General features: G+C 37.7%; 1 protein-coding gene across 6 annotated transcripts in view; it reads left to right on the forward strand.

Annotated features, from left to right (window-relative positions):
- The window catches only part of LOC101215136 (pre-mRNA-processing factor 39), a 38,934-nt gene extending 12,321 nt beyond the window's left edge, over positions 1-26,613 (forward strand). For 2 of the 6 annotated variants that reach the window (XM_031884403.1, XM_031884393.1), the window contains 7 exons: positions 727-879; positions 984-1,100; positions 1,313-1,393; positions 1,497-1,646; positions 2,978-4,535; positions 9,003-9,069; positions 25,659-26,613. In XM_031884403.1, coding sequence (XP_031740263.1) covers positions 727-879; positions 984-1,100; positions 1,313-1,393; positions 1,497-1,646; positions 2,978-4,159 — 1,683 coding nt within the window. In that variant the 3' untranslated portion in view covers positions 4,160-4,535; positions 9,003-9,069; positions 25,659-26,613. Of the gene's footprint in view, positions 1-726; positions 880-983; positions 1,101-1,312; positions 1,394-1,496; positions 1,647-2,977; positions 4,536-9,002; positions 9,070-23,959; positions 25,123-25,658 lie in introns of those variants that run through there. The other 4 variants (XM_031884395.1, XM_031884398.1, XM_031884396.1 and 1 more) reach the window with 4 other exon arrangements.
- Positions 26,614-26,875: the final 262 nt, after the last annotated feature.

Raw genomic sequence — 26,875 nt, forward strand, 5'->3', positions numbered from 1 at the left:
TAATTAAAAAAACAGTGGTGCTCGAGAAGGTTCCCCAGTTCCTCGGCAACACCTTGAGGTACATCTCAATTTTTGCAACAGTTGCTCAGAGGATGAAGGATTAAGTGAGGTGAAGAGGACAAAGTCATGTAGTTTGTTCCACTTCACTAAAATCTGCAATACCTCTAGAATATTTAGTATAACTAAATTTTAAAATTTTAACATATCATATTGACTACTTGAAGAAAATCATTAAAGCTATGTTACTTTTTTCTCTCATGCGTACTCGTGTCTCATGATAAAAAGTGTGACTTTTCTATTTTTTCAATCTTGGCTATTGTTAATTTTGCTTCTTAGTTTTTCATTCTTTTTTAAGTGGGTTGTTTCTCTCTCCAATTTTCATGAATGTGGATTATTGTTTTGCTACTTATTTCTTTATTGTAGGCTTTAGGTTTTTCTATTTATATTTATATTTCAATGTTATTTATCAAATTAAAGCTTACGATACATGATTCTTCCCAACACACAATATACAAAAATTTCATTTCAACACAATGTTTCACGAGTTAGCAACCTTACTTAGAAGTCTTTGATAGTGTTATTTCTCAAGTTCCTCAAATAGTTTTCATGTCTAGATATTATGCATACTAAAACTTTTCGGTTTCTTACTTTTGGGGGAAGACTTATCTCATTTTCTTTATAAAATGACTGGAGATATTTATGACCATCATTCTATGTTGGTTGCAGAAAGTTCCTGTTATACATCTTTTCAATTCAAGGTTTAAGGAACAAATAAGAGATTTATCGGGTGCACGTGCTGCTTTTCTTCAGCTTGATGGAGATTTAGATTCTAAGTTTGTGGAAAATATCATATTGAAGGCTAATATGGAGAAACGAATGGTATGAGAAACAGATTTGTAGTTGAATATGATTTAATTCCATGCTCTCATTTGGATTGGTTGAATTTTGGCCTATGGATCTATTGTTGATTCTCAATTATTCAGGGAAAATCTACAGAAGCTTTTAATATTTACCGAGATGCCCTGCAAATGGCTTTGATGAAGAAGAAATTGGATGTTTTACCAGCTCTGTATGTACATTTTTCTCGACTTAAACACATGGTATGGAATTCTTGAAATCAACAGAAGTTTATTATTTCCGCTGGTAATATGGTTTGACCGACTTTAAGTTTGTTATTATGTCTTTCACCCTCCGGAATTTCTTCTTGTTTTTTTTCCTTTCATCTTTGATCACTTCTATGTATTTGTTCTCCTATAGTCAAGAATTTCCTTGTTATGCTCCTTGGAACAGAGTTGCCAACTTTGATTTTCAGATTACAGGAAGTGTTGATGCTGCTATGGAGGTCTTAATAGATGGGATCCGAAATGTACCTCTCTGCAAATTACTTCTTGAGGTATTTTTACTTGCGGAATTTTATAGATTACTATGAGAATTGGGTCCAGTTGCAGCTTTACAGTTTTATGTAGCATCATATTTCGCTCATGGCCCTTCTGCAGGAACTTATAAACTTCGTCATGGTGCATGGAGTGCCAAAGCTTATAAATTTAGTTGATCCCATCGTAGCTAATGCAATATCTCTCAAGGCAGACGTATCTCAAGGTTGGAGTGAGCAAGACAGAGAGGATATTTCAACTCTGTATTTAAAGGTCAGATATCCTTTGAAATGTTTGCATGTGTATTTGTTTTTAATGGAAGAATACAATAGGGTCAACAAGGGCCAGAAAGCACATCCAATAGTTACAAGCTAGGTTTCTCAACTTTCTTCAATCAGAAAAACCCGACTACAGTCTATACACAGAAAACAGGGGAAATACACTCCCTGTGAGATGTATATTAAAGATAAACAATAATCAAGCACAAGGTCGTTCAACTATAAGCTAGATAACACAAACAAGAACAAAACTAGAATGCAGCTCACCAGCACATTTGAGAGAGCTGGTAATACTCTCCTCCAAGCTCTTACCAAACTACAATCCACCCTTCACAAATGCATAAAACCTTTCATAAACCCCAGCTGCTAACTCCTCCATCCATACCGTAACAATCTCTGCTGTCCCCATCCTCCACTGTCTCCCGGGAAATCTCTTTCCTACCCCTCCTCTCGTAAACCTGAGTGATTGGTGTTTTACACTACACTAGGAGAGGGCTGAGTCCAAGAGAATAGATTAATAAAAGTTTTTAATTAGAAACAAATGTTTTACATAGAAAATTGTTTTTAATGTAATTCACAATGCAATACTTATCAAACGATCTATCAGTTGATCAGGGAAGGGAGGCTAGACTATTAAGTGTTAGACTTCCCTCTTTCTCTCTCTTGTGTTTAATGTAATTCACAATGCAATACTTATCTAGTGATTTATCAGTTGACTAGGGGAGAGAGGCTAAATATCTTTCCTTCAGATGTCATATTACAGAAGGCTCAGAAGCCAAGTGTTTTTCCCCTAACAAACATTTTATTAAGAAAGTTATTTTGAAAAAAGTTGTAAGAAAGTTTAGACAGGTAAACTAGAAAGAGTTTAAAGATCTACTCAAGTACCAAGATTACTTAAAATCTCTCGATCAACTATAAAGGGAATATAACTTTGTCTGGGTTTTCCTCATTTGCTACAGAGTTTTTCAAGCACCTAGGTACAAAGAAAATTTGATTTTCTTAGGTGTTAGGCTCTACAAACCGCACAAGGGAGAAGTTAAAAACAGCTTATAGACTTATTGTGAAGTGTTTGAGAAATGAATTGCAGGAGAAAGGTGCCACAACTATTGAGCTTCCACGCTTCACACTTCAACATCTAGACCTAGAGAAATATTGAAACCTTATGGGGTTTTGTTAATTGGATTATCTTTTAATTATTAGCTTGGTGTTATTCTTTTGGATTCTGTTTGTTTTTTTTTTCTTCTGTACACCGCATATTCTTTCATTGTTATCAATACTGGTGTTGTTTCTTACAAAAGAAAATGTTAACGCACTTCTCTATGGCAGCAGGCTGTTGACTTGTGTGGAACCATCCATGATGTAATGAAGGTGTGGAATCGACATATTAAATTGTTTCCACAGTCTATTAGAGCAATGCCATATAAAGACCCCATACCAGGGATAGAAGCCATAAAAAAGACCATGGGAGGAAAACAAACAGCAGATTCCACTGTAACCAACCAACCAATCAGAGATGACAATGTCAATCCATCAAATCAGCCTCCTTTAGAAGAAAATAAAGAGTCTCTGTTAGATAACCAAAACTTCAAGAATGACCAATCTTCCAATGGGAATGAACCAACATCCTGTTTACTCGTTAAGCATAATATTGCTATGAAAGAGTCTACCATCGACAAGATTAATTTAGGAGATTCTGAAATTTGTGCAGAGGAAAGGGAGCAGGTAAATTCTCCAAAAGTTCTTGAGCGTTATGGAAGTGGTGGAAATCAGATTGAATCGGCACAAATGCCAATGCCCATGGACAACTCCAAAAAAGACGAGTACGGTGATGCTTTGGGCGTGACCTTGAAAAATCTTTCAATTAAGAGTCTTTCCTTGAACGCAAAGAACAATGACAAAATAAATTTACCTTCCAAAGCATGTCATGAAGGGGAACCTCCCTTGGAGAACAGTTTGTCTAGTGAAAGTGTCAGCAATACAGATGAAGAGGTTGTAATGCACAACCCTCTAAATGTCGGATCTTCCAGTTCCATCCAGATTTCCAATGAAGGGGCCAGCCCATCATCCTTTCCAAGTCCTGGCAAGCCTACACACCCCCAAGTACATACACAGTTTCACATGCATGAAACTGGGGACAGAAAGTGGCACCATAAACGTCATGCTGGTAACTTGCATCATGACCTCCAGCATGATTTTCAAGGACACTCACGAAGAAGGCCTCATCGAACATGGAAAGATTCTCCTCAGGACTACCGAGGAATGCAATCTGGTCAAACATCAGGTGATCAAGATTATACCTCTGAAACTATTGCTTCACAAAAACCACAAGTTGAACGAATCAGCCAAGACCACAATCATATTCAATCTGCGCAGCAGCAGCAGAACTTCCCCACTACTTCTCAGTCTCAACTTCCTTCTCAAGGTTTTACTCAAGAGAAATCTCAAAATACTACACCAAACTACGAGCAATATGGTCACATGCAGAGTAGTCAGGTGCCAAATACCTAAGAACAAATGTGGCAATATTATTACTATCAGCAACAGCAGCAGTATCTTTTGCAGCAGCAACAACTTCAACAGTCACAGAATTTTCAGCAACAGTATTACCAGCAGCAAGTGCAAATGCAACAACAGTATTTTCAATCGCAATATCCTTACCAGCCTGTGGAATTACAACAGCAGTATCACATTCAGCAGCAATTGCAACAAACGCAGCAGCAGCAACAGTTACTTGGACTTCAGCTGCAAGAAGCCCCAGACAGATCAGCTATCATTCCAACAACATGAGCATCAGCCAGAACTGGAGGAAGATGAACAAAAGCAACACACAAAACAAGTTTCTTCGTTGTCTATTCAGATCCAGACTAGTGAACGTGATCATCTGGTACTGTTTTTTTCTAGAGTATGCCACAAAATTTATGCTTTTTTTTTTTTTCATTTTCTTGGGGAGGGGGGATATTTCTGCATCCTTCTGATGGAACACTATCAATGGAACTTTTATTGATAATTAAACCAAATCGAATACAATATCAAGAAGAATAATAAAACGAATTGAAGAAATCTCAATTCAGTTACAACTCTCTCTGTTCCCTCTCTCTCAAAGGTGCATGGATTCCTGACTAAAATCTCAAAACCTAACTGCCCTTCCCTCCAATAATTCAAACCTATTTATAAAACATATCCTAACTAATTATCCTAATAGACTCACACGTGCCTACACTAATGTTCACATGTGCCTACCCTAATTCTTCTTCCCTTGTCTAGTATTTGGTGGATGATAGGGGGTTTATCATTACATTCCTTCTCCAAATTCACCTTGTTCTCAAGGTGAAATTCTGGAAACAGCTGCTGCATTTCTTCATAGTCTTCCCATGTAGCCTCAAGTCTAGGCAAGCCCTTCCAACTGATCAGCACGTCCCATCCTCCGGTCTTATTTTTCAAGTAGCCATAAGTCTCATTTGGCTCTGCTCGCCATTCGTGAGTCTCAGTCATATAGGGCATATATGACGATTCAGCTTGATGATTTCCCATCATCTTCTTCAATTGGGAAACATGAAAACAGGATGAATGGATGATGTCTTTGGCAATTCTAACTTGTATGCAATCGGGCCAATCCGTTCTATGATCTTATAAGGACTAAAAAACTTCGGTGACAGGTTCTCATTTCTTCGTTTCCCTAAGAAAACCTACCCGTGTGGCCAAATTTTAAGAAAGACCAAATCCCCTACCATGTATTCCACATCCCTTCACTTTAGGTCAACATTTTTCTTCATCTTTTCTTGGGCTATCTTCAAGTGTTCCTTCAATGCTCCCAACATGATGTCCCTCTCCTTGAGCTGCTCATCTAACACTGAATTAGGAGTGTCTCGATCACCATAATACACCAAGGGCGGAGGTAAACGCCCGTAGACAGCTTGAAAGGGTGTTACCCCTAAGGATCTCTGATACGTTGTGTTATACCAGTATTTTGCCCAATGCAACCATTTTATCCACTCTTTCGGCCGCTCTCCACAAAAACAATGAAGGTATGTCTCCACTCCCCTATTGACCACTTCAGTTTGGCCGTCTGATTGAGGATGATAGGCTGAACTACGATTCAACTGGGTACCAGCCAACCTAAACAGCTCGTTCCAAAAACCACTCAAGAAAACCTTATCTCTGTCTGACGCTATGGATTTAGGATATCCATGTAGTCTGACCACTTCCTTTACAAACAGATCAGCCACGGACTTGGCGGTACAGGGATGTTTCAAGGGTAGAAAATGTCCATACTTGCTGAATCTATCTACCACCAAGAAAATCACCTCATATTCATTAGACTTCGGCAGTCCCTCCACGAAATCCATAGAAATGTCGCTTCACACACTATTAGGAATTTCTAAAGGTAACACAACCCTGCATATGACAACGTCATTGCTTTAATTTTTTGACAGATCAGACATTCTTCACAATATTTCTGCACATCGAGTTTCATACTCTCCCAATACAATTCACCGGCCAATCGTTTATAAGTTCTAAGGAAACTGGAATGTCCCCCAAACACGGAGTCATGGTATGTGTGGAGAATTGTTGGGATCAATGTCGAAGACTTGGAAATAATCAACCTATCTTTATACCTCAACATCCCCTACTGAATGGAATACTTCCTTGTCTTGCCATCCTCCCCTTCTGCCGTTTCCTCCATTATCAATTTCAGCTGGTCATCGTTTTCAACTTCTTCCTTGATGACCTTCAAATCAATCAAGGTGGGGGCTGTAAAATTATAAAGATGGACAACTGGGGCATTCTATATAGAGCATCTGCCACCTTGTTCTCCAATTCCGGCTTTTATACCACTTCGAAGGAATATCCCAAAAGCTTAGCAATCCACTTTTGGTATTGTGGCTGAATAACCCTCTGTTCCAATAGGAACTTTAGGAAACGCTGATCCGTCTTCACTATAAACTTCCTCCCTAGCAAATAAGGTCTCCATCTTTGCACAGCGAGGACAACTGCCATAAGCACCCTTTCATACATTGGTTTAACCCGATATCTCAAAAGCAATGGGTTGTTTGGATTGAATGAGCACTGCTCCTATGCCATAACCGGATGGCATCAATCTCCATTTCAAATGGAGCATCGAAATCAAGCAAGGCTAAAACATGAAGAGTTATCATAGCATTTTGTAATTTCTAGAATGCTTCAAGGGACTCCTCGATCCACTTAAATCCGCCATTCTTAAGAAGCTAAGTTAGAGGAGCGGCTATAGACCCGTAGTGTTGGACAAATTCACAAATTCACAGTGAGAAGTGAGACGGATTCCTTTACCTTTATAGTTGTGTCGGACCCCAAGATCACCCCATAGTGAGAAGTGTCTTTCAAACACTTCACCAACTTTTCAAAGATAAAGTTGTGTGTAGCCCTATAGTCCACTAAGATCACCACTTCCTTGCCTTCGATCTCCCCTCTCACCTTCATAGTACCCAGGTTCGACAATCCTACCACATAATTGATTAATAATTCGACAATGTCTTGGTCTTCCTCATCTATCCTCACCATTTTTAATTCCTTCTCCAAATCCTCCAAATCCTCTACAATCTCAAATTCCTCCTTCCCCTCCGTGACGACATACATTATAAGCTCTCTCTGCTCTCTCATCTTACATTTATGGTCATGGAGTACTTTTCATTACATCGAAAACAGAGTCCCTTCTCCTTTTGAGCCTGAAACTCCACGTCAGATAACCTCTTAGTAGGCCCCTCCTTCTTAGCTTCCCTACCAACTACCCTTCTTAAAGTGATAGTTTTGATAGGAATTGTAGAGCCGCTCTTATTATCAAGCGAATTGGAGCTTCCACCAGATTTAGTACTAGTGGATAAAGAAGGTGATATTTACCTCCAGCATATCCTTTAAGGTTGGCTTCCCCATGGGCGATCTTCTGGTTCTCCGTCAACTGAGCTAATTGCATCATTTGGGCTAATCTGGTTGGTCGACAAAAATCTACCTCAGACTTGATCCACAGCAACAACCCATTCATGAATGTCTCCTTGATTACCCCGTTCTCCAGATCCGATAATGGAGCCATTAGTTTGTCGAACAGGTTTTGATATTCCTCTACTGTAGTCTCTTGCCGAATTCTAAAAAATTGGCCACATAGATCCTTTGCGAACTAATCGGAATTGTACCAGTAATTGTTCCTTTAAGTTCGGCCAATCCACGAATTTATCCCTCTTCCTGTGCTTTGTACCAGTTCAGGGTTGGACCCTTGAAACTGATCGTCACCACCAGTACCTTCTCGACTTCAGTCAATTTATGAATTTGGAAGTATCTATTGGGTCAAAATAGCCAAGAATCAGGATCTTCACTATTGAAGATTGACGTCTCCACTTTTCTAAACTTATTACGTTATGTATTTCCATCTTTGTATTCAGTTCTTCCTTCTGGTGTTCGTTGCTGATTCCCTTGCCGAACGTTCCTTCTCTTGCCTTGGCCTTTATCTTCATCGTTTTGCGCACACTCGACTCGACCTTTCTCTCTCTCTCGTGGCAGTTTGTTCCTTCGTCATTGTTTCCATAAACATCATCTGCTGATTTTTGTCCAACTGCACACTCTAATTCTCCAATGTCGTCGTGATCGATGTCGGTTTCTCCTCCATTGTCGGCAACTTGCTTAGCTCCTTCTTTACACCTCGAGTCATATGCCTCAAATCTTTCCCATGGTAAATTTGTTTCTTCCCTGAACCAATCGCTCTGATACCAATATGATGGAACACTAAGGTTCTGTTATTATCAATGGAACTTTTATTGATAATTAAACCAAATCGAATACAATATCAAGAAGAATAATAAAACAAATTGAAGAAATCTCAATTCGGTTACAATCTCTCTCTATTACCTTCTCTCTCAAAGGTGTAGATTCCTGACTAAATCTCAAAACTTAACGGCCCTTCTCTCCAATAATTCAAACCTATTTATAAAACATATCCTAACTAATTACCCTAACTGACTCACACGTGCCTACACTAATGTTCACATGTGCCTACCCTAATTCTTCTTCCCTCGTCTAGTGTATTGGTGGGTGATAGAGGGTCTATCACCTCCCTCTTGTGGTTGGGTCACAGGACTATGCTCCAGCTTTTAATCCTTTTCTCATTCCTTGACTACTCATTTTCTGTCCATAGATGATATTGCTGTCTATGACTATTGACTGTTTGATGTTACACAATCTGAAGTGTTTATCAGTTGACGAATCTCTATGAGATTATCATTTCAGTTTCATATTTGGGTGTATTCAATTGGGAATCCTTGCAAGTTTAAGTTTCCATCCTGTTCTTGTATTAAAGTATGTAATATGTGGTACTCTGACATGACAGGATTCTTGATGAAGTAGAGATAACAGCTGATCTGAGGCATAACAACCAAATCAGTCAAATGTGGCAGGTAAATTAGATCATCAGCCGAGCTAATTTTATCCTAGGTAACATGCTTGGAACATCATTATTGAAAAGAATAAGACGAACACAAGGTATACGTGGAAAACCCTAGTATAGGGAGAAAAAACCAAGATAGAAGCTGCTATTATTATTTTCTAATAATCAAATGAGTACCTGAGGAAAGAATATATATAGGCTATAATAAGCCCAAGAAATAAAACTAGGGTACAGTAAATTACATAAATACTCTTGGAGCTATAAACACTCCACTAGCCCCTAATTTCCAACAATCATAAATGGCTAGAGCAGTTGATCAATATCACTGAAAGTAAAGACGGAGCTTGTGGATATGTCATGAAAAAATGAACTGAACGAAGAGTGACAACCATATATATAAGGCGCATGAAGTGCTTCAAGTTTTATTCTATGTATTGAAATGAGAAACACTATATTTATTTATTGGAAAATAAACAACCAATCTCAAATCCACTTATTAGGCCACTAACCTTAAAAATTTCCTTAATCAATTCCACCAAGCCACTTAACCACACCCTTCTTGATTCCAAGGCACTACCAGAAATAAGTGGCACTAACGTTAATACTAAGGCCAATTACTTGCACAATGCACAATAAATTTGGACTGATTGGTAACACTCCTTGAAAACACCAAGTGAGTTCCCCAAAGTTACTTCTTGACACGTCTCTTGCAATTGGATGTCTTGAATCAAACCTCTTTTGAACAAAGATAAACGTGTTTCGTTGTGCTTTGTATGAGCATGAGACATTGGATTCTCTCCAAGTTTTATTGCACTTTTTTTTATCAAAAAAGTGGAAACTAGGTAGTCCACCTGAATTTTTTTTTCCATAAGCCTTTTAAGCAAATACACTCTTAAGTAACTATTGAATATACGAAGTATTCTCCCATTAAATTCATTAATTATTACCTTTCTAATTTTACCCTTTCTGTAAAAAGTTCTCCTTATTTTTCTTTATGACTGTTATTCATATTTCCTTGTATAATTCTTTTCCCCTCTATAAATGAGGGTTATGTATCCCTATAGAAAATTAGAAGAATGTTGTGTATTTAGGAAATATTATATGGTATCGGAGGAGGAAGGTTTCACGTCCGAAATCCTAGCGTTGCTTTCGAAAAAAAAGGAGGAGAATCGTGAAGATCGATCCTTTATTCAACCAAGCTTTGCGTCATAAGCCAATTGAAGATCCCAAGTTGTATGAAATCATAGCTTCACGTCGGTCAACATGACGAACTTCACAAATCGCGTTAAGTTTGAATCGTTGTACGCGAACAAATCAAAGATTCACGTGGGTTGAAATCGAGAGCTTCATATCTGAAACAAAATTGGCCAAATTTTCTAGGATACACGTCATCAGAGCAAATTGTTTTTGGTTTTAAAAGAATTAGGGTTTTACAACTCTTCAAAAAATTAGGGTTTAGGTTTTCAAAAATCTACTTTGATATCATCTTAAATCACCAACTCAATTCGGAAGCTTAAGCCGATAGGTGAAGGTAAATTTAATATAATATCTAACTAGTTGTCTCCCTCACATGTGGGCTTGAATCATGAAGAAAGACTTGACAAGTGGAAATCAAATATTAAATGGGGAGGAAATAACAATGCAGAGAGAACCTCCTTGGACCACTTGCCATGATACCAACTTAAAAATGGGAAGTAAAAAAGTTTAATATTATTCCTCTATATTATTGAACCAAATACAGTGTCTTCTTATATAAAGATAGATCAACAACCAATAAGGAAAAAAGTATAGACATAAATGAAGAACAAAATAATATTACAGGAGAAGAAGAAATTCAACACCAATGGACGGAAAGGAAGAGACCCAGAGGAAGATGGAGTAGATGACGGTGTGGGAGAGGTAATCTCATAGATAAAAAGATCGTCATCCTCCCCCTGACACGGGCTCGATGGTGAAGGACTAAAAGGCATATCCTCGAAAAATGTAACATCAGAAGAAACAAGATCCTTGTTAAAAGTAGGACAGTAACAACATTACCCCTTTTGAACAAGCGAATAACTTAGGAAAATGCATTTCAAGGATTTTGGATCTAACTTAGTACGATGAGGACGAATATCTCGAGCAAAACAAACACAACCATATATCTTCAGAGCTATAGGAAACAAAGATTTGATAGGGAAAAAACACGATAAGGAGTCTCACCATTAAGAACAGAGGAAGACATTCTATTAATCAAATAACAAGTAGTGGAGACAACATTGCCCCAAAATTGCTTTAGAACGTGCATTTGAAAGGATAATGTGCGTGCTGTTGAAATGCCTATTCTTTCGTTCAACAACTCCATTTTGGATGGAATGTGTTTGATAGTATGGGGTTTCATCTCAAAACCAATTGGCAATGAGAGGAGTAGCTCGTCTATCTTATAAGGAGTGAGAGTTTCCTTGGTTTTTTCAATGTGTGACTCCTAATATCTCAACAGAGTGTTGGCACAAAAAGATTGATTAATGATGCTATTCACGCAAGTAAGAGCCAAGTACATGAGAAAAGTATTGGCCAAGGTTATCAGTGCGTAAAGTTTTGATAGAGATTAAATTGATGTTTAATTGTAGCATGAAAAGCACAAAAGTGGGATAGTAACTTAGAACGATTTTTCATTAAATACAACCAAGTATGACAAGAATAATCATCAACAAAAGTAACAAAATATCGAAAACCTGTTTGAGATATGACTAAACAAAGACCCCAAATACCATAGTGAACTAACTCAATTGGAGCATTTGTTCGTCCATGGGCTCAAGGACTCGAACTAAGACGATGAAATTGAGCATATTGACACGAATCCAATTCAATAGTTCTTCAACACGAACAAAGATGGATGAACTAACGACCATGGACTTCAAATGAAGATGTAACTCTTGAGCATGCCACATTTTTTGGTATCTGGTGATAAAAAAATATAAAAGGCCCTCCGACTCATATCCTCTGCCAATAATCTTCTTTGCCATACGATCCTCAAATAAGCAATAACCAGGAAAGAACAAGAAAAAACAATTAAGGTCGTGAGTAAGTTGGCTAATAGAAATTAAATTAAATGACAGTTAAGGCAAATGTAAGACAGAAGATAGAAGGAAGGTGCTAGGTCCCCCTATACTTATTTACTTATAGTAGGAAGAATAAAGGGAAAAACAGAATTACACGTGGAACACTGGGAGAGGAAAAAGAGCAGGACCAACCTTCTGTGGGACCCACTAGTTAGTTAGGATAAATAGAAGACGATGGAGAGAGAGAAAGGGATCGAAGATAATTTCAGCAAAGAGGAGGCTGCTTATGGGCAAGAGAAGGAAGCAGATGGGTCTAGGTTTTATTGTTTGGTCTTGATTTTGGTTTATGATATTTTGGTTGTCTTTTATGTTTGTTGCATTTCCTTTAACGTAAGTTGATGATTTGTTGTGATCTAGAACTTTTATAGTATTTTGAATCTTTGTCGCTTGTTGAGGGTCTTTATATTGTAATTGTTGAGGTAAATCAATATATATAAAGATACATCTGTACATGGGCGGATCTATTAAGGGACTAGGGGGGCATGTGCCCCCTCACATTCTCGGTTTTTGTGTTTTAATATTAGTTTTGAAGTGTCAAATTACAATATATCTTAAAAAATGCCCACTTTTACTATATTCTGCCTTTGGTATAGTGGTTGTGCCCCCTTTAAAATCTCAAGGTCTTGGGTTCAAAACTCATCTACTACAATTTTTTTTTTTTTTTGTTAATCGTGCCCCCTACATATGATTTCTGGATACGCTACGGCATATGTAGTATCTTTACAAATTGGTATCAAAGATTTTACCTGAGCAACCGAGTAGTCATGGCAAGGATGGTGGAAGAAAGGATCGAAGCAGTGGAATAAGAACTCCAACGATTGCCGATAATAGAAGAGAACTTATCGTTAATATCGAAAAGCATTCAAGAGATGAATATTCAAATCAACCAACAACAACAAGAGTTGATTATGAAGTATATTTAGGGCATTATGCGTGAGGATACTTCGGCGAGAAAGAAGACGGAAAGTCCAGGGAGTCAAGTTAAAGGTGATGAAACGTTAATTTCGGGGACATCTGATGGATCGAAGAAAGTCCGAAGGGTTGAAGAATAAAAATCGGCTGCTCAGAGTAAATTTAAGAAAGTAGAAATGCCGGTTTTTAATAGAACTGACTCGGATTCTTGGTTGTTTTGGGCAGATCGGTACTTGAAGATTCATGAGCTAACCGATACAAAGAAGATGACGGTGGCAGTGATAAGTTTTGATGGACCTGCCCTGGACTGGTATAGATTGAATAATGAATTGGAATAGTTCAAGAGTTGGGAAGACCTGAAACAGAGATTATTAGTTCGATTCCGGACAATTCACGATGGATCGTTAGTAGGGAGATTTTTAACGATCAAACAGGAGACAAAGGTGGAGTATAGAAACCGATTCGGTAAGTATTTAGCATTGGTGGAATTTCTTCAAGCTATAGTTCTGGAAGAGACCTTTATGAATGGGCTAAGCCCATGGTTGAATTCTGAAGTGGATGTGTTGGAGCCCAGAGGGTTGGCCCAAACGATGAAATTAGCCCTAAAAATTGAAAATAGAGAAATGGTCTAGAGGAAATGTGGGCTGTGTAGCGCTTTCGGTGGGAAGCATCAGTTCAAAAATCTTTATGGCCACTGGAATCCCAACCACGTGAAACAAACTGAAGGAAGTTGACCAATGAGGACGATTACTTTAAAGGGGGTTACGACAGATGAAAAAAAGAAGGATGACCCTACCAAAAGACTTTATGACGCTGAATTTCAGTCACGACGAGAGAAGGGACTGTGTTTTTGGTGCAATGAAAAGTACTACGCCGGACATAGATGCAAGGTTAAGGAACAAAAAGAATTACGGATGCTGATGGTGAAAGAAAACGGTGAAGAATTAGAGATCGTCTAAGAATTCTCCGACGTGGAAACAGAGGATAAAACAGTGGAAATAGGGACGGTGGAGAATTTGAACATCGAATTATCCATCAATTATGTTGTGGGATTAACAAATCCAGTAACAATGAAGGTGAAAGGGAAAATCAAAGGAACGGAAGTTGTAGTGCTCATAGATTGTGGGGCCACCCACAATTTTATTGCAGAAAATTTAGTAACATCTCTCAGCTTACCATTGAAAGAAACTTCTAACAATGGAGTAATATTGGGGTCAGGAGCGGCGGTGAAAGGTAAGGGTATCTATGGCCAAGTCGAGGATAAGATTGGGGAATGGACGGTTGTAGACAACTTCTTACCATTGGAGCTAGGAGGAGTGGAAGTAATTTTGGGAATGCAATGGCTGCATTTGCTAGGAGTAACTGAATTCGATTGGAAAAAATTAATAATGACATTCCACATGAAAGGAAGAAGATCATTATAAAAGGGGAGGACCTTAGCCTCACCAAAACGATGGTGAGTTTAAAATCTATGATGAAAACTTGGAACACAAAGGACCAAGGATATTTAGTGGAGTGTAGAGCTATGGAAGGGAGGGTATCTATGGAGGAGATACATACTGAAGAGAGGGCAGCCGTTGACAGTGTGATCCCACCCCTGTTGAAGAAATTTAAGGATGTATTCTAGTGGCTGGAGGCACTATCTCCAAAGAGAGATATTGAGCACCATATACACCTCAAACAAGGGATAGATCCAGTAAATGTTGACCATACCGATATGTCCACCATTAAAAGGAAGAAATGGAAAGGTTTGTTGATGAGATGCTAAAGACAAGAATCATTAGACCCAACATTAGTCCCTATTCCAGCCCAGTTCTCCTAGTGAAAAAAAATGATGGAAGCTGGGGATTCTGCATGGAGTATCGAGCTCAGAATAATGTGACGATTCCAGATAAATTTTCAATTTTGGTGGTAGATGAATTATTTGACGAGCTGAATGAGGCCAATATGTTTTCGAAGATCGATCTGAAAGCTGGTTACCATCATATCAGAATGCATCAGGGAGATGTGGAAAAGACAACATTTTGCACACATGAGGGACACTAGAAATTCTTATTCATGCTGTTTGGACTCACCAATGCATCCTCCACGTTTCAAGCTTTAATGAACCATATATTGAAACCATACATGAGGCGCTTTGTATTGGTATTTTTTTATGACATTTTGGTATATAGTAAGGGAATGGCTGAACATGTGCAACATTTGGAGATAGTATTGGTATTCTATGTTAGAATGAACTTTATGCCACTCTGACTAAATGGAGCTTTGCCAAGAGTAGAATTGGTTACTTAGGGCATTTCATATTTGAGAAGGGTATTGAGGTGGATTAAGAGAAGATAAGAGTAATCAAAGAATGGCCAATCCCAACTAGTGTTAGAGAAGTTCAAGGATTTTTGGGACTCACTGGTTATTATAGAAAATTTGTTCAGAACTATGGTAGTATTGCAAGCCCATTGACACAACTATGGAAGATAGGGGCGTATCGTTGGACAGAAGAGGCAAGTATAGCTTTTGACAAATGAAGACAGCAATGATGACTTTACCTGTGTTAGCTATGCTGGACTTTAATCTCCCATTTGAAGTGGAAACAGATGCTTCAGGATTTGACGTGGGGACAGTGTTAGTGCAAGCCAAGAGACCAATAACTTTCTTTAGCAAAACCTTGTGTATGAGAGATAGGGCTCGCCCAGTTTATGAAAGAGAATTGATAGGGGTAGTGTTTGTTGTGCAGAGGTGGAGACCATATTTATTGGGGAAGAAATTCACGGTGAAAACTGATAAAAAATCACTCAAATTCTTGCTGGAACAAAGTGTAATTTAGCCCTAATACCAAAAGTGGATAGCCAAGTTGTTGGGATATTTGTTTGAAGTAGTTTATAATCTGGGTTTGGAGAATAAGGCAGCCGATGCTTTGTCTAGAATGGCTCCTACAGTACATATAAACCAACTCTCAGCCCCAGCGCTACTGGACTTGGCAAAAATTCAAGAAGAGGTGGATAAGGATCAACAATTGCTAGAGATAAAAAAGAAGTTAGAGGATAAACATGTTGAGGTACCAAATTTCTCCCTGCAGTAGAGTGTGTTAAAGTACAAAGGGAGGTTGATGCTCTCAAAGACTTCCGTGCTACTGCCTATTATCATGATTTAGTTTTCGGAGGACATTCGGGATTCCTTAGAACATATAAGAGAATGATAGGTGAAATCTATTGGGAAGGGATGAAAAAAGACGTTAAAAGGTACTGTAGGAATGTCTTATATGTCAGAAAAATAAGACACTTGCTTTGTCACCCTCGGGGTTACTACTACCACTAGAAATTCCTAAGGAAATATGGTCGGATTCTCTATGGATTTCATAGAAGGATTACATCCTTTCACAGCCAACTCTGTAGCAACGGTTTTTGTTAAGGAAATTGTGAGACTACATGGGTACCCTCCAGTGATTGTATTAGATAGAGACAAGATTTTTGTTAGCCACTTCTGGAAGGAAATGTTCAAATTAGTTGGGACTAAGTTACACTGCAGCTCGGCTTTCATCCGCAATCCGACGGCCAAACAAAGGTGGTCAACAAATGTGTGGAAGTTTATCAGAGGTGTTTTTGTGAGAAGAAACCGAAGGACTGGAGTGACTGCTTACATTGGGCAAAGTACTAGTATAACACCACATATCACAGCTCAATAGGTATCACCCCGTTTCAGGCTGTGTATGGGTTGCTTCCCCCACCACTTATCCAATATGGTGATATGGAGACTCCCAATTCAACACTGGACCAGCAATTGAAAGAGCGAGATGTGACTTTAGGCGCATTAAAAGAACACTTGTGTTTGGCTCAAGAGATCATGAAGAAATATGTTGATCGTAAAAGAAGAGATGTGGAATTGCAATTGAAAGAGAGAGATGTGACTTTAGGTGCATTAAAAGAACACTTGCATTTGGCGCAAGAGAGAATGAAGAAATATGCTGATCGTAAAAGAAGAGATGTGGAACTTCAAGTTAATGATCTGGTCTTTTTGAAGATCCGACCTTACAGACAAATCTCCGTGAGAAGTAAACGAAATGAGAAGTTGGCACCAAAATTTTTTGGACCCTTTAAAATTCTGGAAAAGATTGGAACCGTGGCATATCGATTGGAACTACCTAGTTCTGCCTCCATTCACCCTGTATTTCATGTGTCCCAATTGAAGAAAGCTCTCGGGAATCATGAAAAGGTGCAGCATTTGGTACCTTATGTGAATGGAAAATATGAATGGCTGACACAACCAGAAGAGATATTTGGGTACCAGAAAAATCCTAACATAAAAGAGTGGGAGGTGTTGATTAGTTGGAAGGGTTTACCACTGCATGAAGCAACATGGGAGGACTGCAAAGGCTTCAAGCAACAATTCCCTGATTTCCACGTTGAGGACAAGGTGGCTTTAGAAGGGGAGAGTAATGCTAGCCCCCTATACTTATTACTTATAGTAGGAAGAATAGAGGGAAAAACAGAATTACACATGGAACACTGAGAGAGGAAAAAGAGCAGGACCAGCCCTCTGTGGGACCCACTAGTTAGTTAGGATAAATAGAAGACAGTGGAGGAGGAAAAGGGATCGAAGATAATTTCTGGAAAGAGGAGGTTGCTTAAGCTTGCGAGGGAAGGAAGCAGATGGGTCCAGGTTTTATTGTTTAGTCTTGATTTTGGTTTATGATATTGTGGTTGTCTTTTATGTTTGTTGCATTTCCTTTTACGTAAGTTGATGATCTGCTGTGATCTGGAACTTTTATAGTATTTTGAATCTTATACTGTGGCTTGTTGAAGGTTTTTATATTGTAATTGTTGAGGTAAATCAATATATATAAAGATACATCTGTAGTATCTTTACATAAGGATGAGGTAAGGTTAACGGTGTCAGAACCAAGAATAGAGGATTTTGAGCCATCTGTCAAGGTGACAAATGGGAAAAAGGCGGGGGACAATGGTGTAAAAAATAAGCTAGAATTACCTGTCATGTGAATTGTGGTACCAAAGTCTATGACCCATTTGGTAGATGATGTAAGGAGACACTTTGTATTACCTATGTCAGCGTTGGAGGCGATAGGATTAGAGGAAGATGACACTTGCAATGAATCTTGGTACATCTGAAATTTAGCAAACCTGTCTGCAGAAATGGCAACTAACTTCTCTGTAATATCACTAGTGGAAGCTATCTAAGTATGTTGAGATCGTTAATTATTCTTATACAACTTCAGACAGTCACGTTTCAAATGACCTGACTTAAAACAGTAGCTAGATAAATCTCATAAGAATCTGATTTTTTATTATCATAATTAGTCCTCCAAAAATTGTTGTCCACCCCTCGAGGTACACTGGGTTTATTATTCTTGCTAATGAGAGCATTGGGTTGAGGAACAGACACACCGGATTGAGAACTTTCAATTTGAAGGATAGGAGTGAAAGCATCATCTAATGAAGGAATTTTAGAGTTAGTTTGTGTTTTGGCTACTCCAAATTCAAGTAAGATTCCAACGAGAAAGATCATAACAGCCATCTTTTCTTGCTAACCTTGTTGAACTTTAACATTGGCATAGAATGGTAATAATAAAGCACGCTCGACAATTATCCTCTTAAGTCACATAAAGTAGCTGGTAATAGATTTTGCTTTTTGTTCGACACGAAAGAACTGCATACAAACTTTAAACATTCTATGGACTTGCTCTTTACTTGAGTATTGAAATTCTAAAAATTCCAAGAGTTCCTTCACAGAATTACAATGATCAATCAATCCAATTACATCACTCTCAATGGAATTTTTATCTAAAGATACAGTCGAGCGCCATCACCAAGGCAATCCTTCTTCTTAGCATCTTCTAGGGGATCGTTAGTCATGTGATTATCCATATCAGTACTTTGCAAATAAACCATAATTGGCCAACGCCAATCAGAGTAATTAGATCCATTTAACTTGTGTTCAGTGATCTTTGAGGCCAAGGGAATCACATTAGATACCACCAAATTCTTCATGTCGGTCATACTGAATTCACACATTGACCATAGGCCTCACGGACGAAGTAAATCAGCCAAACTAATCAAAGACACAAGTCAACCACAAAATTGGAACCAAAATAGTCACAAACTGATATAGACAGCCATAAACTCTAATACCAACAAAGTATTCTTCAAATTTCTTTAAATCGGAATAGATTTTGATGGAACCAACCACACAAACTAAACGAAAAATAGGACCTGAGATGAACCCAACAGGCGAAAAACGGAATAGAGCTCCCATGTGCTCCCACGTGTTGGCACGTGGCGGCAGTGGAAAAACACATCAACGGTGTGTGAACGGCAATGATAGACAGAAGTGGAAGGTGGCAACATTTCTCCTGAGACAGGTGATGTTGACAAACGGCCACGCAAAGATGACCTAAGTTGAAATCCTAATGGAGAGCAAAGCCGTCAAATGAATATTCGAAATCTTAGGGGCATTGATACCATGTACTCAATATTTTGGAGTAAAATTGGCTTATTTTAATTCAGAGTAAAGTTACATAATAGAGATTGTAAAAACCCTAGACTTGGATGTACAATTACAATAAAGGACATGTATAACTACAAACATATATAATAGCATAGAAGATGACATTATCATTACAAGAGATCATGAAGAAGAAATAAGAAATCTAAAGCTACTTTTAGCCAAGGAATCCGAAGTAAATGACATGGGAAATCTTAAATACACCATTGATCTTCTAAAGGAGACAAGTATGGAAGTGGCGTGTTCCAAGAAAGGTTTGTGTATCTCTCACAGAAAATACACCATTGATCTTCTAAAGGAGACAAGTATGCTTGGGTGCAAGCCCTCAAGTACTCCAATTGACCCTAACTATTTTTTAGGAAAAGAGAATACACTGGTCAATAAAGAACAATATTAAAGACTTCTTGGGATGTTGATTTACTTAACTCACACCAAACTTGATATTTGTTTTGTAGCAAGCTTTTCGAGTCAGTTTATGAACAACCCCAGTAAGCTTTGTGAGATATATGCAAGTTGTTTATAGGATACTCAGGTACTTAAAAGGAACTCCAGGGGAAGGATTATACTTCATGAAATCCAACAAAAGAATAATTGAAGTCTTCACAAATGCAGATTGGGCAAGCTCAAAAATTGATTGAAGATCATCGTACCTTTGTGTAGGCTAATCTAGTCACTTGGAGAAGTAAAAAACAAGTTGTATCTAGGAGCAGTGCTGAAGCTAAACTAAGGGCCCTAGCTCAATGCATATGCGAAGGAATATGGCTCAAAAGCATCTTATTAGAACTAAGACTCACTACAGAAGAACCAATGGAGGCCCATTGTGACAACCAAGCAACCATAAGTATTGCCAAAGATCACATCCACCGTGATCGTATAAAACATGAAGACATTGATCGACACGTCATCAAAGAGAAGATTGAAAACAAAAACAAGAAATTGACCGTTGTATTATAAAGGCACTATGGAGTTCAAAAGGAATTGGCTGGAACCTTGTTGAAGCTAACGGCAGATTAGGAGGATTGCTGATTATGTGGGATGAATCTAAGTTGTTGGTTATGGAAATACTGAAACAAGGATATTCTATATCAATAAAATGCAGCACAATCAATAGAAAAATCCGTTGGATTTCAAACATCTATGGACCCACGCATTATCGAGATACAAATTTGGCTGGAGTTGTCTCTTCTTTCAGACCTCTGTACTGGAGCCTGGTGTTTGGGAGGGGATTTCAACATCACTCGAAAGGTACAAGAGAGATTTCCAGTAGAAAGATTAACAAGGGGAATGAGAAAATTTAATAAATTCATTAGAGAGTCAAAGTTGCTAGAAATTCCACTAACGGTAAATTCACGTGGTCAAGAGAAGGAAGGTCAGTTTCACGTTCTCTGCTGGATAGGTTCCTAGTAACTGATGATTAGGATGAATCATTTGCTGATACTAGAGCCTCTCAAAAGGAAAGACTCGCTTCAGATCATTTCCCCATCTTATTAGAAGCTGGTGCTTTTGCATGGCCCCTCTCCATTTCGCTTTTGCAACAGCAGGCTGCTCGGTAAGCAATGCTGCCAAATTATAAAAAATTCTTTGACCTTAGGAAATCATCAAGGATGGGCTGGTTTTGTCATTTATCCAAAACTTCGAAATTTAAAAAGCTCCTTGAAATCTTGGCTTGTGGAAAGTGAAAGAGCTTGAAGTAACCAAGAAGAGTCTTTGCTCCAAGCTCTTGCAAATGAAGAAATTAATGAAGAATCTTTGAACATATCATCCTTAGACAACATTCTAAAATTGTCTATTCAATCAGACCTTTTAGCAATCTACAGGAGAGAGGAAAGAGATTTAATTCAAAAATGTAAGCTGAATTGGCTAAAATTGGGAGATTAAAATACTAGTTTCTTCCATCGTTTCCCTGCTGCAAAAAAAAGGACGTGGCTTGATTTCAGAATTGATTGATGACCAAGGTACCCCTACAGTTTCCTTTAATGGAATTGAAAGTCTCATCATTGAATTCTACAAGTCTCTCTATACAAAATCCCCTCAAGTTGGCTCTCTTCCTAATCCCTTTGAATGGTCAGTGGTTTCGGCATAACAAAATACAAGGCTCACCTCAAGATTTAGTCTGCCCGAAATAAAATCTGCACTTCAATTGCTGGGGAAAAATAAGGCCCTTGGACCAGATGGCTATACAGCTTTTGGGATCATTTCAAAGATAATTACCTTGCTCTCTTTAATGAGTTTTATGAGAATGGGAGGTTAAATGCATGTGTAAAAGAGAACTTCATTTGTTTAATCAAGAAGAAAGAAGATGCAATAAGGGTAAAAGACTTTAGTCCAATAAGTCCTACAACATTAATTTATAAGCTGGTCGCAAAGGTTCTCACTGAAAGATTAAAGAAAGTAATGCCAAGTATTATTGCTCCATCACAAAGCGGCTTTCTGGAAGGGCGCCAAATCTTGGACCTTATTTTAATTACAAACGAAGCTGTGGAGGACTATAGAACCAGAAAAAAGAAAGGATGAATCATTAAATTAGACCTTGAAAAGGCTTTCGATAGAGTGGATTGGGCATTTTTAGGAAAAGTAATGTGTGAGAAGAACTTCACTGAAAGTTGGATCTTATGGATAATGGGATGTATCAATAATCCTAAATATTCGGTCTTCATCAATGGAAGGCCAAGAGGAAGAATTTGAGCTTCAAGGGGTCTCAGACAAGGAGATCCTCTTTCTCCTTTCCTTTTTCTTCTGGTTAGTGAAGTTTTGAGCGAAAAGACATGTTTGAAGGCTTTGTAGTTGGAAAAGATAGGATTCACATTCCTATCGTTCAATTTGCGGATGATGCACTCTTGTTTTGTAAATTTGATGAGGAAATGATGGAAAATCTTAGGAAAACATTACAGTCTTTGAATGGTGTTCCGGTCAAAAGATTAATTGGGAGAAATCAGCTATTTGTGGTTTAAATATTGAGGACAACAAGGTGATTTCAACAGAAAACATTTTAAAGTGCAAGGTAGAAAGTCTCCCCTTCATTTATCTCAATCTTCCTTTGGGAGGTTATCCAAAAAGTTGTCGATTTTGGCAGTCCATTCTTGATAAAGTCCATGGAAAGCTAGATAAATGGAGAAGATACAATCTCTCTAGGTTTGGGAGGATTACACTATGCAAATCAGTTTTGTCCAGCCTCCCTACATACTATATGTATGTCTTCTTCATGCGAGAATCTGCTCTAAGCTCTTTGGAAAGAATCATGAGAAAGCTCTTTTGGAAAGGCAACAAGGGAGGAAAAGCTAAACCACCTAGTAAAATGGGATGCTGTAATTCAATCCTACAAAGATGGAGGACTTAGTTTGGGCAAGTTAAAGCACAAGAATATGGCCCTATTGTCTAAGTGGGGATGACGTTTCTCAAAAGAACAAACTTCCCTTTGGTGTCAAGTGATCAGAAGCATTCATGGAAGTAGTACTTTCAACTAGCATTCAAATGAAAAAGAAATCGTGAGTCTAAGAAGTTCTTGGATTAGCATTGAGGCAATGGCACAAAATTGATTCGTTGGCTCTTTTCAAATTAAGTGATCGCAGCAAAATATTGTTTTGGAAGCACCCTTTGATGGGCATTATCACTTTGGAGAGTAAATTTCCAAGATTGGTTAAGATTGCACTCAACCCAAATGGGTTTGTTTTAGATCATAGGGACTCTTCAACCAACTCTTGGTCCATCTATTTTAGAAAATTGCTTAATGATAAGGAAATATTAGATTTTCAGACCTTGTTGAGTCAGATTTCTTCTTCACAGCTAGCCTCCTTTCCGGATCAAAGGTTTTGGTCCCTTGAAAACTCACGTTCCTTCTCGGTAAAATCACTGGTTAAGCATCTTTCGACATCTTCTCCTTTGGAAAGTTCTTTGTACAAAAGACTTTGAAAATCTAACCGTCCAAGAAGGATAAATATATCCATATGGATTATGGTGTTCAAAAATTTAAATTGTTCCTCAGTACTTCAAAGAAAGCTTTCCTCCCATGCCCTCTCACCTCATGCCTGCTCCCTTTGTGTACATGGAAAACATCCTGCACCTTCTATATGATTGTCTTTGCATCTAAATGTTGGTTCCGCATTCTCCAAGCATTCAATTTTTGTTGGGTTCTTTTATCATGTTTTTAAGAACAATGTGTCTCAAATTCGTGCCGAACCAGACTTGAAGAAGAAGACAATTGAACTGTTGTGGGCAAACGCAGTAAAATCACTTTTAGCTGAAATTTGGTTTGAAAGAAACCAAAGAGTATTCCATGATAAATCATCGACCTAGTTGAAACGCTATGACTCTGCTCCTTTGAATGCATCTTCATAGTGCTCATTATCTAAATATTTTCAGGATTACTCTTCGCAGGAGATTGTTCTAAATTGGCCAGCCTTTGTAGCCTCCCCCACCTTGAAGTTCTAGATTATCATGCCTTCCGAATCAGCCTTCTGCTCCAATCAGTTTTTGCTCAATCAAGGACTATTATTTTTGTTTTGTATTCAGCTTGCTGCCTTGCTTATGTTTCTGTTTTGGATAGTTCATTCTTTCATCTTGTTTGGCCTTGTATTGTGGCCTTTGTTTGGATTTTGCATTGCTTTTAGAAACTTGGTATGTGTTTTTTTTTTCGCTTTTTGGATGTGATGAGAGCGCTAAGGGGTGTCAACCTAGCTGAGATGTTTGGGTACGCCTGCTGATCCTCCCCCTCCCCCCTATTGCTCTATGTACATTGAGCTTTGTCTCTCTATTTTCAATATTATTAATAATGAGGCACGTATCCTTTTAAAAAAGAAAACAAAAACATATCTCTCAACTACATACCGACCAAGATACAGAATGATGACATACTTACCAAAGCCTTGCTCAAGAACAGTTTGATGCATTAAAAGACTAAGTTGGATTTAATCAACATATACAATCCAACTTGAGGGGAGTGTTGAATAGGAAATATTCTCCCATTAAATTCAGTAATTCTTACATTTTCCAATTGGACCTTTTCTGTAAAAAAATTTCCAAATTTTTCTTGATGACCGTGTTTCATATTTCCTTGTAGAATTCTTTTCCCCTCTTTGAAGTGAGGGTTGTGTATCAGTATAAAAAATAAGAAGAATTTTTTGTATTTAGAAAATACTGTAGTAACCGCAGTCGTCCTTGCATACTCTGCTTCGCAACTAGATATAGCAAACTAGGTTTGCTTTTTACTACACCGTGAAATAGCTTTCAAAGGACGTCCAAATTTATGTTACTAATCCAAGTGTAGCTTGTTTATATAACAAGCCAAAATTCAAGGTAATTTTTACATATCAAAGATTGCTTTTTGCTACCACTTAATGAGTTTGACAAGACTTATCCATAAACGAGCAACAAATTGGTGAAAATGTGGTACATTTTTCCTATTCCTTAATCAGCTTCAATAACGCCCCCATAGGAGTAGTCATTGAATTTGACTCATCCGCATCAAAATGATCCAATAAAGTCATTGCAAACACTTTCTGTGTGACAAAGTATCCACGACATCTCAACTGCTAAATCAAGAAAAAAACATCTTATTTCACTAAAATTCTTTATTTTGAATTGATAAGATAATTAGATGTAATATCTAAGATTTTATTTTATTGTCATTATTTTTTCCTTTTATGCATTAAGCATTTCTCCTATATGAAGAAGGGCACGTATCTTATAATTATTTGTTGGAACACGAAGTATTTTATTCCATTCAAATCTAATGAAATGAATAAACAAAGGATCTCGAGGACTATTAATTATAACTCCATCATCACCCATTTTGATCACGTCATCTACATAGAGTAAAATCATGATGCATTTTGACGTTGTTTGTTCAAGAAACAAACTTAAATATGCATTTGAAGATCTGATTACGATTTAGGAAGAAGTAAAGAAGCAGTCTTACCATACCAAAGACTATTGTTATTAGGTCAACCAAGTCCAATTGCTTGCACGATGCACTTGCGCTAATTCTTGACAGTTTATATTCTTCTTTTACTCAATTTTACAATATTACAATATTGAGAAAATGCACATTGACAGGATTTTCTATTTTTCTTTCCAGTGCTATGGTCTACTTGGCTGCTGAATCTTCAGTAAGAAACGGATTACAAATCAGGGTCTGTAATTTTGATAAACTCTACCTTCCCTTTTCAGATGCCTTTTGTACATTAACAATAGCAGAAATCTGTAAAGCGAGATTGCAGATTTGGCTTGTCATTTCTAAAGGTGAGAGAAACTCCTTTTAAAATAATATTAGATTATGAATAGGACTTAAAAGGCAGAAGTTCAGGTCTACCACCTCTAAGAAGATGTGATGATATGTATTTTAGTATTTGAGATATTTAAAATCATTTGAAAATTTCTGTGTTGGTAAAAGGACAAAACAGAGCCAAGAATAACTCCAATAGTTCCAACGTAGATTGGGTTGTAATGGCCTCATAATTATGTGGTTATTTGGACTTGTCTTCCACCGAAGAGAAATTCTTCAATTCCCAGAATGTTGTGCCATAAGTATAACCTCTTGGTTTCACAAGGGGCCAAGCTTGTTTGGTTAAGCGCCCCTTGCTGCACAGAGGAAGGAGATGCTTATGTCATGTGGTTTAAACCAAAACAAGGAATGTAAATTTTTTGCCTGATACAAAGGATTTAGGAATTGTCAACAAAGGCTGGAAAACAACAAAATTGTCAATGGAAGAGATGAGTGAAGGTACTAGAATACAAGTGTAAAAGTGGTGAGGTTCAATGTGTAGGAGGTTTGCCTAGCTGCTTATCCCTAGTTTATAACACTAAATTTTGAATTTTTGTGAAATCATTTTGTATTTAGGCATACATTTTTTTTTCCCATTTAGTTTAATCTTTAATCTTAGGTGGTGTGGAAGATTCAAACGGTTATACCTCTAGATCAAATTTATATGTTTTAATTAGCATGAAAAAATTCGAAGTGCAGAAGTGGTTGGTAGGAGGTTGCCTACCACTTATACTCCCTTTGTAATACTAAAATTTTCTATTTACTTTCATTTTGTGTGGTGTGTGAGAGCCAAACAAGGTGTGTGACTCTCGATTAAGTTTATAGGTTAACATTTATCGTAGGTTAACATTTATCGTATGACAATTTATGTCTTGTTTGGTAATTATTTTATTTTTTAATTTTGTTTTTGAAAATTAAAGCTTATTTTCTTAACATTGATCATACAATAATTTAGGCCTTAGGCCTTGTTTGGTAGTTATTTTATTTCTTGTTTTTGCTTTTGAAAATTAAAGTTTATTTTATCTCCATGC

This window comes from Cucumis sativus, chromosome 1, assembly GCF_000004075.3.
Source record: "Cucumis sativus cultivar 9930 chromosome 1, Cucumber_9930_V3, whole genome shotgun sequence".
NCBI lineage: Eukaryota > Viridiplantae > Streptophyta > Magnoliopsida > Cucurbitales > Cucurbitaceae > Cucumis > Cucumis sativus.